The sequence below is a fragment of the Sus scrofa genome, chromosome 6 (genome assembly GCF_054392235.1).
Source record: "Sus scrofa isolate SSC_HxYL_T2T_F1_AM1 chromosome 6, Sscrofa_HxYL_maternal_Yorkshire_Landrace_v2.0, whole genome shotgun sequence".
NCBI lineage: Eukaryota > Metazoa > Chordata > Mammalia > Artiodactyla > Suidae > Sus > Sus scrofa.
This window is the reverse complement of record NC_139388.1, coordinates 117080040-117092913: the sequence shown is the minus strand read 5'-3', so window position 1 is coordinate 117092913 and position 12874 is coordinate 117080040. Positions and strand designations below refer to the sequence as shown.

Here is a 12874-nt window from a genome sequence, read left to right as displayed (position 1 = left end):
CTTTTCCCTTTGGCCTGCTGTCCCCTCCCATCTCGGTTCCCATCTACTACCCTGTGGTTGAAACCCCACCATGGCCCCCTCTGTGGCAGGAGGGTTGGAGGTAAAGAGGCCCCTTGACTCCTCATCTATCACTGGGACACAGATTTACAATTTATACGGGTGAACTTGGGATGTCTCTTTATTTGTTTTCATTAGTCAAAAGCTAACCAGACACGCTTGCTCTGTGCCAGGCCCAGTATAAGTGCCTGGATATTTGCAGCTGGCAGGTAGCAAAATACTGCCCAGTGTCCCTGAATTCGACAGTTGTTGGAAGCCCAAGTTCCTACGTCTCAATGAGTCCTGAATATTTTCCTTATTGTGAAAGAGGCAGAGCATGCGGAGTATATAAGGAAGGATATACTTTGCACCCACTTACCAAGGCCTATCTTCACATCTTACCCTGTTTGCTTTAGATTCTTTTGGAAAGAAAAGAATTATTACAAATAAGATCAAAGCCGCCCGTACAATTCTTCCTGATGCTTTTCCTATCTCGCCCTCCCCTGGGATAGCCACTGTCCTAAATTTGGTGCTTATAACTACCTTGTACATTTTTATATTCTTACTGCATATGTGTTGATACCATTACATTATCTTCTGAGTTTGAATTTTACATGTAAAAGCAGAGTCATCAATCATGCTTCTGGTTTGGGGTTTTTGCTTGCAAGATTTAGAATACAGTGCACCTTGTTACCAGTCTGAATTTGCAATGTTGTATAAATAGATTTCTGAAATTATTAAAAATGACAGTCACCCCCAAGTTGATTTCTAATTAAATTTCTCTTTCAACCTTACAAGGAAGTTAAAGAAACTGACTTTTTGTTTAAGAAATGGGAACCTTGTGGATAAACGTAGCTTCAATTTTTCCATTTTAATGCTGTTAAATGTCCCGGTTTTTGGCTAAGTGAAAATGTATTAGTCCATGTCTACTGTTGACAGGCATTTAGGTAGTTTCTAGGTCCTGCGGTTACAACAGTGCTGCAGTGAACATTCCTGCACATGTCAGCTGGAGCACCCATGAGTCAGTTTTCCTGGGAACATACCTGCCATGTTAGGATATGTCTGCTTTCATCTTTTCTAGAATTTTCCAAATTACACTCCATCATGACAGTACCAGCTTCCTGGTACATCTAGGGTTTTCTTGCCCATAACGGACTTAATAGTGTTCGCTAATTTGATGGGTCTAATCTAATCTCTTGCTGTTGTTCCTCATAAGTTTTTGAGATTAGACACTGTGTGAGGTTTAAGAAAGTCCCAATGTCTTTTTTTTTTTTTTTTCCTCTTGATTCTCTCGTATCTGAAAAGACCTGTTTAAATCTTAGATTAGTCTGGACTTTTGCAACTTCAGTATTTGCAACACTTCACATGCATGATCCAGGAGGTAGTTTCGAAGCTGAGCTGTATTGCTTCATTGAGACAACTGCTTTGAGGCCCCTCTAATTCTGGGGCCTCCCATTCTCCTTTGTCCTAATTTCTGGTTCTCATCACCAGCGCAGCTGCTTTAAGCCTGGGCCTACACCGCTGAACTTCCTCCCTCAGGCCGCTCCTGTCCACTCTCTTCCTCCTATATTTGGATCCACACAGGGCAGGGCAAAGATTTTTATAATTCATATAAATGCTGCATGAGTTCTGCCAAGGCTTAATCATCCTGATGATGTCAGTAGGAAGTAGGAAAAAAGTAGGGAAATTAACTCAGAGGGGTAGGTGGATAGCGCTTGGTAGGATTGAATTTTAAGCCTGCTGCGTAGTTACCTGTATATGTGATGAGAGAGAGGAAGAGGGCAAGATACTTTCTAAGTATAAAAAGGAAATATACTTGTAGCTTTTTTTTTTTTGTCTTTTTGCTATTTCTTGGGCTGCTCCCTCGGCATATGGAGGTTCCCAGGCTAGGGGTCTAATCGGAGCTGTAGCCACCAGCCTACACCAGAGCCACAGCAACACAGGATCCGAGCTGCATCTGCAACCTACACCACAGCTCACGGCAACACCGGATCGTTAACCCACTGAGCAAGGGCAGGGACCGAACCCGCAAACTCATGGTTCCCAGTAGGATTCGTCAACCACTGCGCCATGACAGGAACTCCTGTAGTATTTTTTATTTAATGAACATATCCCAGCCCTTCAAAGTAGACAAATACACACTTCCTTTTTTTTTTTTAAATTGAAGTATAGTTCACTTGTGTTATTTTCAGGTGTACAACAAAGTGATTTGGTTATACATACATATGTATATATATATATATATGTAATGTACATATATAGTCTTTTTCATATTCTTTTCCAGTATAGATTATTAGAAGATATTGAATATAGTTCCCTGTGCTATATAGCAGGTCCTTGTTGTTTATCTATTTTATATAGTAGTGTATATCTGCTATAATCCCAAACTCTTAATTTATCCCTTCCCCTCTTTTCCTCTTTGGCAACCATTAGTTTTCTGTGTCTGTGAATCCTTAGAAATATACACTTTCTTTTTTCTTAAGAATTTTTTCTTTTTTAAAAATGGAAGAATATTTGATCTATAATATGTCAGTTTCTGATGTAGAGCAAAGTTATATACATATTCTTTTTCATATTTTTCTATTTTGGCTTATTACAGGATATTGAGTATAGTTCCCTGTGCTATACAGTAGGACTTTGTTCTTTTCGTATTTTATCTATACTAGTTTGTATCTGCTAATCCCTACCCCACCCCCTGTCCCCTTTGGTAACCCCAAGTTTGTTTTATATGTCTGGGAGTCTGTTTCTGTTCTAAGAATGGTTTCGATGTTGGGTTTGCATACACTGATTGGTTTGAGAGAAAGAGAATTGCAGTGATCTTGAAGGTCCACAGGGAGAATCTATATTTAGGCCTGCCTTTCTGTGTGATGCCACTGATACCAATGGAACAATGGAAATCTAGTAACCAATTAAAAGTTCTATACCATATAGAGGAATATATACTTTCAATTGACCAGTTTTACTTGGTATAAAACGCTCTGTATCCTGCAGGAAGTATATTGCTTGCAATTCTGTTTTTTCATTCCGGGGTATATTGAAACAAACTTCCTAGAGAATTAGATGCAAATATAACAGTCAATCTAGGAGTTCCCGTCGTGGCACAGGGGTTAACGAATCAGACTAGGAACCATGAGGTTGCGGGTTTGATCCCTGGCCTTGCTCAGTGGGTTAAGGATCCGGCGTTGCCGTGAGCTGTGGTGTAGGTTGCAGATGCAGCTCGGATCCCGCGTTGCTGTGGCTCTGGTGTAGGCTGGTGGCTACAGCTCTGATTAGACCCCTAGCCTGGGAACCTCCATATGCCGTGGGAGCGGCCCTAGAAAAGGCAAAAAAGACAAAAAATAAAAAAATAAAAATAAAAAAAGTCAATCTACCTGAATATGTCAGTTTTCCTTGGAAAGTTAAGTTAGTGATGGTGATTTGTGGTGCCTCAAAACTCTTTGTCTGTCTCCGGACGCCCCAACTTCACTGGAAAGCTCTTCATTCACAATGACCATTTTCATGGAAATGTTCAGTCCTTAGAAGAACCTGGAATGTGTATTATTTAGATTTTACTGGATGAGACAAGTGGGATTTGTTTCTTCTCCTCCAGTTATCAAAAGGATTAACCCTTTGCCCCCTACATTCTCATTGTAACCACTCTGCAAACAAAGGGGTTATTTGTACAAACTAGTGGGAAAAACCAGGCTTTGTGCCAAGTGGAATGTGTCTCCATCGAAGGAGGTAGCGATCATGGCGACATTTTTTTTTTTTTTTTCCTTGCGTTGCAGGCGTCTGTGGAGGCTTCTGGTGAGATTGCGTTATGCAAGACTGGATTCCCTGAAGATGTTTACAGCGCCGTCTTGTCCCAGGATGTGCTCGAAGGACAGCCTCTTCTCAATGGTATGATCTCAAAAGATACATTTGTACACCCAGCGTCTAAACTCTTGAAAATGTTCACGGTTAAAAAGTCTCTAAGTGATCTCTACTGTCCCACAAGTAGGAATTTTTCACAGTCCCTGTAATGAGACTGTGGGGACTTTATTTTAGAATTACAGAAGGGCTCATGAATCTCTTAGGTGTATAACTGAAAGGCTCCTGATCTCTTGAAAACATCAGGGATCTTCCATTTTTCATTGCCACTGGAAACCATTGTACAGTTTACTTTTACAGTTCTTCTGCCTACGTTTTACTGATTTTGAAAATTCGTATTTGCCTAACATCCAATACTACCGGTTTTAAAAATGATTTACAGCCATCCTATATTTAGTATTTTGAATCACAAAAATTGCTATAATATTATCTTTGCTAAGACACATCAAACTTTAACAGATTTAGCAGGTCAAGTCTCAAGGCAGGAGCATCAAATCCATGTTTTTTGTTATGCCACTGTTCATGGAAATTACTAGATAGCTGATTTAGTTGTAATATATGTGAGTTTCGAATATAGTCTCCTATGTAAATATGGATCAAGTTCATTATAGCTATCATAGGAAAACTTTTGCCAATAAATATAGATAAAATCTGAACTAAAACTTGAAATTGAAAGCTCCTTCTATTATCTCTAATTGAAAGCAAATAAAATTTTGCTTCGTAATATTTTCATGGACTTATTTATCATTACACAAAATGTCATTGAAATGGGAAAGCAAGAAGAATTGATTGGTAAGTTGTATTTAAATTCTAATTCCATACAAATCGTGCATATCTCTGAGGCTGCTTTATAGAGCTGCTTTTAGAAAATCTGAGCAACCTCAACTAATTAATTTACACAGGACTCTACCACAGAGCCTTAATTGAAGTGCTTCTGTAGCTCTGACAAACCTTAGTGGTACCACACTTAAGAATACCACAGACAGAAGACTTTGAAATGTAAATGGCCCTTAGCTACTAAGATTCTTTGGTACAGGTTATCATTTTATTTTCATTTCTAGTCTCATTGTGATTTGCTCACTCCTATGTGATCTTTCTGAATTGATTTTTTTAAGACATCCTCTCATCCCTGCTTCATTACATGATATTTTAATGAGTAAATGTTAAATCAGTCTCTCAGCACAGAATTGCTGTCTTATCTAGTGGTTAATGGTTGACAAAATAGAGGTTTAATTCAAGTCAAAGTGTGTAGATTTGTTTTAAACTTGATGTGAGTCTTGGAGTTCTGCACATTTGTTGTTATCTTTACATCTGTAAATTATTCGGTGGCATCCTGGGACCTGTGTGACCTTAAATATTACTTGAGTACTGAAAAAATATATTGATGCAATTCTAAAGAATACTTCAGGCAGATCGAAGGTGTTGGTGGAATTTGTTGCATTTTTCATTTTATTTTTGATATTCTTTTTTAAGTGGATAATTCCTTCTCCTAGTTTCTTTTGCCAAAAGCTTGTTGAAATCTGCTGGTCACAAATAAACACATGGTCTGTCACTAGAAACCACTGATTTAACATGAAATACATTAGCATGCTGAGTAGTTTTGAAAATTGAGAACCTCTTTTCTAATTATTAGATGATGCTGGTGACAGTAGAAATTGGGCTCAGCTACTTGCCAGGGTCATTTTTGTATAACCTTAGGACTTTGCTAGAGATGTAAAAATAGAAGATTGAAAATACTTTTGACTCTCTGCTCTAGCCATCTCTGAGGGAAGTGTGTATTACAGGCTCTAGTAGAGTTTCCACACTTTTGGTATGCCCAGTTGCTACCATTTTTATCTTTTTGCCTTTTTTTTTTTTTTTGTCTTTTGTCTTTTTAGGGCCACACCCCTGGCATATGGAGGTTCCCAGGCTAGGGGTCGAATCTAGCTGTTGCTGACAGCCTACACCACAGCCACAGCAACACCAGATCCGAGACACCTCTGCAACCTACACCACAGCTCACGGCAATGCCGGATCCTCAACCCACTGAGCGAGGCCAGAAATCAAACCCGAAACCTCATGGTTCCTAATTGGATTTGTTTCTGCTGCGCCAAGACAGGAACGCCCTCTTTTAGTTTTTTTAATAAAACTGTTTCTCTCACGACACACCATTACTTGTTTCCTTTATCGTTAATATTGTAGAATATATTAAAGGACACCAGCATCTTAATGCTTAAAAGATAAAGTTCATGATATTGATTAGTAGCAAAAAAAACCCCGATTTTTTTTGGAAGGAGGAAGGCTTTTGTGAAACATCAACATTCTTTTTATGGGAATGTTGTTACCTGTTACGCTTATTGTGGAGAATTATTACTTAGAAGAATTCCAGGTTTTTTTATTTTTAACCTTTTCGATCTCTTTGGAGTTTTTAGTGAGAAGATAATTGAAAGGTGTATACACTGAACCCCAGTGAATACAGTGCTGTAATTACATTCATGAACTCTTTGTACTCCAGTAACTGCCTTCACCTTGTAGAGTCTAAAGCTGAGAGGGATCTCTTGGTGGGCCAACCAGAGTGATCACTTTTGGTATGGTTTTGTGATTTACATGGTTTAAGGAAAAAAATACTTGTGCCTAATAAATATGTAACAGTTTTCCAAGGCATTTACCTCAAGGCAGGTTCTACTATATTAAGGTTGATTTTACACTCTCAAAGCACAACCCTCTTTTTTTTTTTTTTTTGTCTTTTGTCCTTTTAGGGCCACACCCACCCCCATGGAGGTTCCCAGGCTAGGGGTCTAATCGGAGCTGTAGCCTCTGGCCTATGCCACAGCCACAGCAGTGTCAGATCTGAGCCGTGTCTGCAACCTACACCACAGCTCATGGCAACACCGGATCCTTAACCCACTGAGTGAGGCCAGGGATCGAACCTGCAACCTCATGGTTCCTAGTGGGATTTGTTTCTGGTGTGCCACAATGGGAACTCCACAACTCTTAACTCTTGATGCTTCCTTTAATTTCCCATTGTGAAATTAACATTTGGGGGGACAGGAAAATAGTAGTCCCACAGTATGTATAGGATGGTTTCATTAGATACATCCCCAGCGCACTAGACCTTGCACAAGAGTTTAACATTTTGGCACAGAGGTGCCTTGAATGCTGATTTTTTTTTTTTTTTTTCAGACAGTTAAGTCACAATCATTGAGAAGGTGCTTGAAAAATATTAAGCATTAGATGAAGACAGAAGGTGTTATAGTCATGTTGCAAAAGCTGGACTCTTGTCCAGAGAGTGTCCTCTTCTCCCCACCTGCCCTTCTGTTTTCTGCCATTGTAATGAATTTTATAGAAAGATTGGACAATGAGCTAGTTCTGTCCCTCTTGTGTCTTTTTTGGTTTTCATCTGTGAGTTTTTGGTAAAATTAGAAAGCAGGCAAATGTATTTTGTGATCAACCTCCATATTTCATGTTATATATCATGTTGAATGTTTCTACTCTTTTTGAAAAGGCTTCAGTATTTTTAAAAAAATGACTATCCGGGCCTCTGTTCCATTTTGTTAGCAAAACCAGATTTTGCCTAAATGTGCCTCTATTTTTGCACTTACAGGTTGTTTCCATTTTTTCTCTCTTACATATTGTGCTGCTATGGAGATTCTTTTTTAGTGAACTTTGATTTTTCTTGAGGGATATTTTCTTTGGGGATTTATGTTCAAAAGTAGAATTACTAGGCCAAAGGGAATGGAGAGTAGGACCACATTTTTTTTTTTTTTACATTTTTTTAGGACTCTTCTTTACAGGTCTAAAAGTGTATTAGTTCTTTTCTCCATCCTCATTACCAATGAATTTTAAAATGTTTTTCATATGCCTACTTCCCCTCAGGTGAAAAACATTCCTTTTTTATCCAGTGGTATTCACTGTACTTGCCTTTTTATAAGTTAGGATCAATTTTAATATATTTAGGTCATCGTTTTTTTACCTTGCATTTTTCCATTCTGTTTTAAAAGCATGTCTTGCCAACCCCTTCATTTTACATATAAGCAAATTGGAGCTCAGAGAGATTATAGGCTTTTTTCCCCTGATTATACAGTTCTTTAGATTGTTAGCTACAGATCTGGAATTAGAACCTGAGTTTCCTGATACCTAATTTAGTGAGGATGAGGATGAGGATGATGTGATGATGTGATGATGATAGAAAACCTTCATGGGGAGTTCTCTTGTGAAGCAGTTGCTTGGGGTCGCTGCTCTGGCTCAGGAATGATCCCTGAACTGGGAACTTCCACATGCTGAGGGTATGGCCAAAACAAGAAAATAAGAACCATCACGGAAGTTCCTGCTGTGGCTCAGCCATTTAAGAACCTGACATAGTGTCCATGGGAATGCAGGTTAGATTCCTGGACTCACTTGGAGCCAGTGTTGCTGCAAGCTGGCATAGGTTGCAGATGCGGCTCAGATCCGGTGCTGCCATGGCTGCGATGTATGCCTACGCTGCAGCTCTCATTTGACCCTTGGCCCAGGAACTTCCGTATGCCTCAGGTGTGGCCCTAAAAAAAAAAAAAAAAAAAAAAAAAAAAGTGCAGAGAAAAGAAAGAAAGAACGAACAATCCATCATGGAATAACACAGAGAAGAGTGAAAACTAACCTACCATCCATGTGTCTTTTGATAGGTTTATCTTAGAGCTGGTCCTCTTACAACACCATGGCTTGTGTGTTACTAAGCATATTGGGGAATTGGTAACTCTAGGGCAAACAAACCCCCCTGCGATTAAAAAATATCTTTCAGCAATTGTCACCGTGAATATTTTGTGCGTACCTGTTTACAAGCAGAAAAATTTAGGGCTTCAGAAAATAATATTTAGTCTTGAATATTTCACTTACACTCCACTGAACTAGAAAAAATCTCTTGTGGTAGCACATTACTTGCAAATAAAATAACTGCAATCATAAATTTTCATTCTGTCGCCAGCAGTGTATCTGACACTATAAAATAACCATGCTGTGACTTTGCAGAGAGGATCTAGGCTGTTTTTAGTGTGGATGTCAAGAGTGATTTTCCTGTGTGTTTTGCAGTGGTGGTCTGTCTGCTTAGACATCTCGCTAAGTAAACTCCAACTCTGGTCAACATAAATAGCAACCTGCAATTACCGAGAACATTTTCAGTAATACATTCATACTCACCAACTCTGGGCAGCCCATGATGATTATTTTCAACTAGATGGAATTTGATTTAGATTAGTTTACTTACTGATTGAGGCTTGCCTGCATTAACATGCTCAGAGGAAGCTGGTGTATGATATCTTTACATAATACAGAAGCATTTTTTATTATTGAGTAGGACTCTACAGTTGCACTGCTTTTCAAGTAAGAAGAGTGCTTTTGTACACTACATAGTACTGAATTGGGAAGCCATGTATGTTTCACGCAGTTCTGCTTTGTTCTAGGCCTGTATTAATTTGCTAGGAAACCTTGGCTTTTGTTTTAATTAGTTTTGTTTATTTTGATAAATCTTTTTTTTTTTTTTGGTTGTTGTCATTGAAGCTTAAATGTTTTAAGATATTTAAAAAGTAAATGTATGAACATCTTGTGTATGAAGTTGGCCAGCTCCATGCACTTTACTGATTTCTAACTGATTACAAGAAAAGGCATTAAATACCAGGATTGTTCTCTTGGATACTAAGGACAAGCTCTTAGGAGTTACAAATGAAATGCAGCCCTGTAGATTCTTAGGAGTAGAGAACTTTTTTTTTGTTACTACCTTGTGGTAGTTATTTTTTTTAAAGCTATGTAATAAGATCAACATAAGAACTAATAAATAAGTAGCATTTATGGTAGGTGGTATACATCCTATGGAGAAAAGTAATGCAGAGAAGAGAAGTAAGGAGACTATATGGTTTTGCTATTTAAATAGGATGGCCAGGGGATACATCATTGAATAAGAATTGATGATGGAGATGGTCCAAGTGCCCTAGATAACTGGGGGAGGAAAAATGCAGAATACAGCAAACAGCAAGTGCAAAGGCCCTGAGGCTGGAGTGTGTCTAGAATGTTGAAACGGCAGCAAGGAGCCTGCAGTGATCGGTGTTAGGGAGGGAAGGGGACAGAATAGTAGGGGATGGGGTCAAATGAGTCTGGTACCATAACAGGTCACATTGGGGGGGGGGTCCTGTGGACCACTGTGAGGACTTTGGCTTTGACTATGAAGAGGTAAAAAGCTACTGCAGGACTTTCAGCAAAGATAAGCTGCCACCTGACTGAAAAAACAGTATTATTTGGGCTATGTGTTGAGAAAAACCAAAGGTGATAATCAGAATGGAAGAGGAGACCAGTTAGGGAAGCTAGTGATAGTCTAGGTGAGAGAAGTGGTGGCTTGAACCAAGGTTGAAGCTGTAGAAATAGGAAGAGGGGGTGGATTCTGGCTATTAAAAAAAAAAAAAAATTATTGAACTGAAATTCACATAATATAAAATTTGCCATTTTAAAGTGAACCATTCAGTGGAATTTAGTGCATTTTGATGTTCTGTAAGCACTACCTCAAATCTAATTCCAAATCATTTTTACCACTTCAAAGTAAAACCTCTTATCCAGTAAGCGTTTTCTTCCAAATACTTTCCCCAGTTTCACAAACCTTTTGTGTCTGGCTTCTTTCACTTAGCATACTGGTTTAAGAGGTTCATCCAGATTGCAGCTTGTATCAGTACTGCACTCTTTTTTTGTTGGCTGAATAATAGTCCATTGTATGTATGTATAGTGTATACAGTTTATAATTTGCCAACTGTTTGTTTAACCCCTCATTTGTTGATGGATATTTGGAATTTTTTTCACCTTTCGTGAATCGTGCTGGCTTGAACATGGGCAAACATGTACTTTTTTGAGTACTTTGGGGTATATATCTGGGAGAGGAATTAAGAGGGCATATGGTAATTGTGTATAACTTTTTGAGGAACCGACAGACTGTTCTCCACAGGAGCGGAACCATTTTGCATTCCCACTAGCAATATGCAAGGGTTCCAGTTTTTCCCCTTTCTCGCTAAAACTTGTTATCTCCTGTTTATTTTGATTACAGCCATCCCGGGGAGTGTGAAGTGGGACGTCTTTGTGGTTGTGATTGACATTTCCTTAATGATTAACAATGTTGAGCATCTTTTCATGTGTATCATCATATATCTTCTTTGGAGAAATATCCATTCAGGTCCTTTGCCCACTTTTTGATTGTCTTTTGTTTACGAATTGTAAAATTTCTTTATGTATTCTAGATTCTAGACCCTTCTCAGATATATGATTTGTAAATATTTCTCCCACCCTCTAGATTGTCTTTTCATTTTCTTGATAGTGTCCTTTATGCATGAAAGTGTTTACCTTTGATAAGGTACTGCTTACTTATTTTTTCTCTGACTGCTCTTGCTTTTGGTGTCACATCCAAGACTCCATTGTGGGAGTCCCCTGATGTGGCAGTGGGTTAAGGACCCAGTGTTGTCGCTGCAGTGGCCTTGGTTCAATCCCTGGCCCCAGCACTTCTGCACACGTGGAGGGTGTGGTCAAAAAATCAAACAAAAAAGCATTAAAGAAACAAAAAAAATAAGACTCCATTGCAAAAATCCAAGGTCATAAGGATGTATTCCTGTGTTTTCTTCTAAGATTTTTATGATTTTAGGTTTGCTGTTTAGGTCGTTGACCCATTTTAAGTTAATTTTTGTTTGTAGTGTGAGCTACAAGTCCAGCTTTATTCTCAGAACATGTCTTGGCAATAGTGCTGGCAGGATTTGATGGATTGGATGGATGATGTGAGCAAAGAGGGGTCAGGACATTTGGTCTGAGCCCTGGGAAGGAAGTTAGTCACTGTGATGGGAATGACTGGGAACTTGGTTTGAGTCTGGGGACTCAGTAGTGAGAAGACATTTAGATGTGGGTTTGGGGTTTAGTGGAGCACGTTGCACTTACAGTGGGGATTACTGAGTGTATGAAGCAAGGCCACGACCCAGGGTGAAATCACTAAGGGGAGCTGAGGGTGAGGAGAAAACCAGAGAAAGAGAGAAGTGGTTTCTTAGGGAGTCTTTGAACACTCCAGGATTAGGAAGCCAGGATTAAGAGGTGGAATGGAGACTGAGAAGGCGTGATCAGGGAGGGAGATGAAAACTCAGTGGGATGCGGTGTCCTCAAAGGCAGGTGAAGAGTGTTTCAAAGGGAGGGAGTCACCATCTGTGCCAAATGCTACTGAAAGGTTAACTCAGATGAGGGCTTAGAGTTCACCCTGGATTTCACAACATCGAGGGAACAGGGCATTTTGATTTGAGTGTGTTCTATGCTCAGGTGGAGGAGGGAAGCTGGTTACAGATGGCGTCTCCCTTGAGAAGGAAGAAGAGAAATTGGGTGGTGGTTGGAGAGGGAAGGTGGGGGGTCAACCAAGGATATTTTTTTAAAGATGGGCATAATGTGTGTGCGTGATGATGGCAAAGGCTCCAGTAGGGAGGGAAGAAGTGATGGTGCAGAAGACAGGCGATAATCACAAGGGCAATAGCACGGAGTGGACTAGAGAAATGAGATCAGGCGGGACCTAGGAATCTGTGCTCGTGACAAGCTTCACAGATGTTTTCATGTACCTGCATTTGGGAATCACTCTAACACATTTTGTTGAGTCACTCCTAAAAGGGTTTTAAAACTCCTTCCTTTCAGCCTGATGATTTTATGTCAGCAGAAGGTTTGCTGTACAGAAATGGCAGATAGGATAAAAATGCAACCCTTGTGGTGTTCGATGATGTAAACAGTGTTTTCATTGCTGTAGCATCCTTGACAGATGGTTATCCAGTTTCTGCAAGGGGACTGCTGCTCCTCCCTCCCCCCCAGGAGGAAGAGATCACTCCTTTACAAAGTCTGCTCCCTCGCTGGAAAGCGCTCACTGTTAAAAAGTGATTTCTCATAAAGTTTAACCGAAACATATGTTCCTACATTTTTTTCCCACTGGTGCCTGTTTCGTCGTTTGGCATTGCACGGAGCAACGAGTGCGTTCCCCTTCTGCTCG

General features: G+C 39.6%; 1 protein-coding gene across 1 annotated transcript in view; it reads left to right on the top strand.

Moving 5' to 3' along the window:
• The window catches only part of CDH2 (cadherin 2), a 232270-nt gene that overhangs the window by 28093 nt on the left and 191303 nt on the right, over positions 1–12874 (top strand). The window contains exon 2 of the mRNA XM_021096205.2: positions 3804–3915. Coding sequence (XP_020951864.1) covers positions 3804–3915 — 112 coding nt within the window. The remainder of the gene's footprint in view (positions 1–3803; positions 3916–12874) is intronic.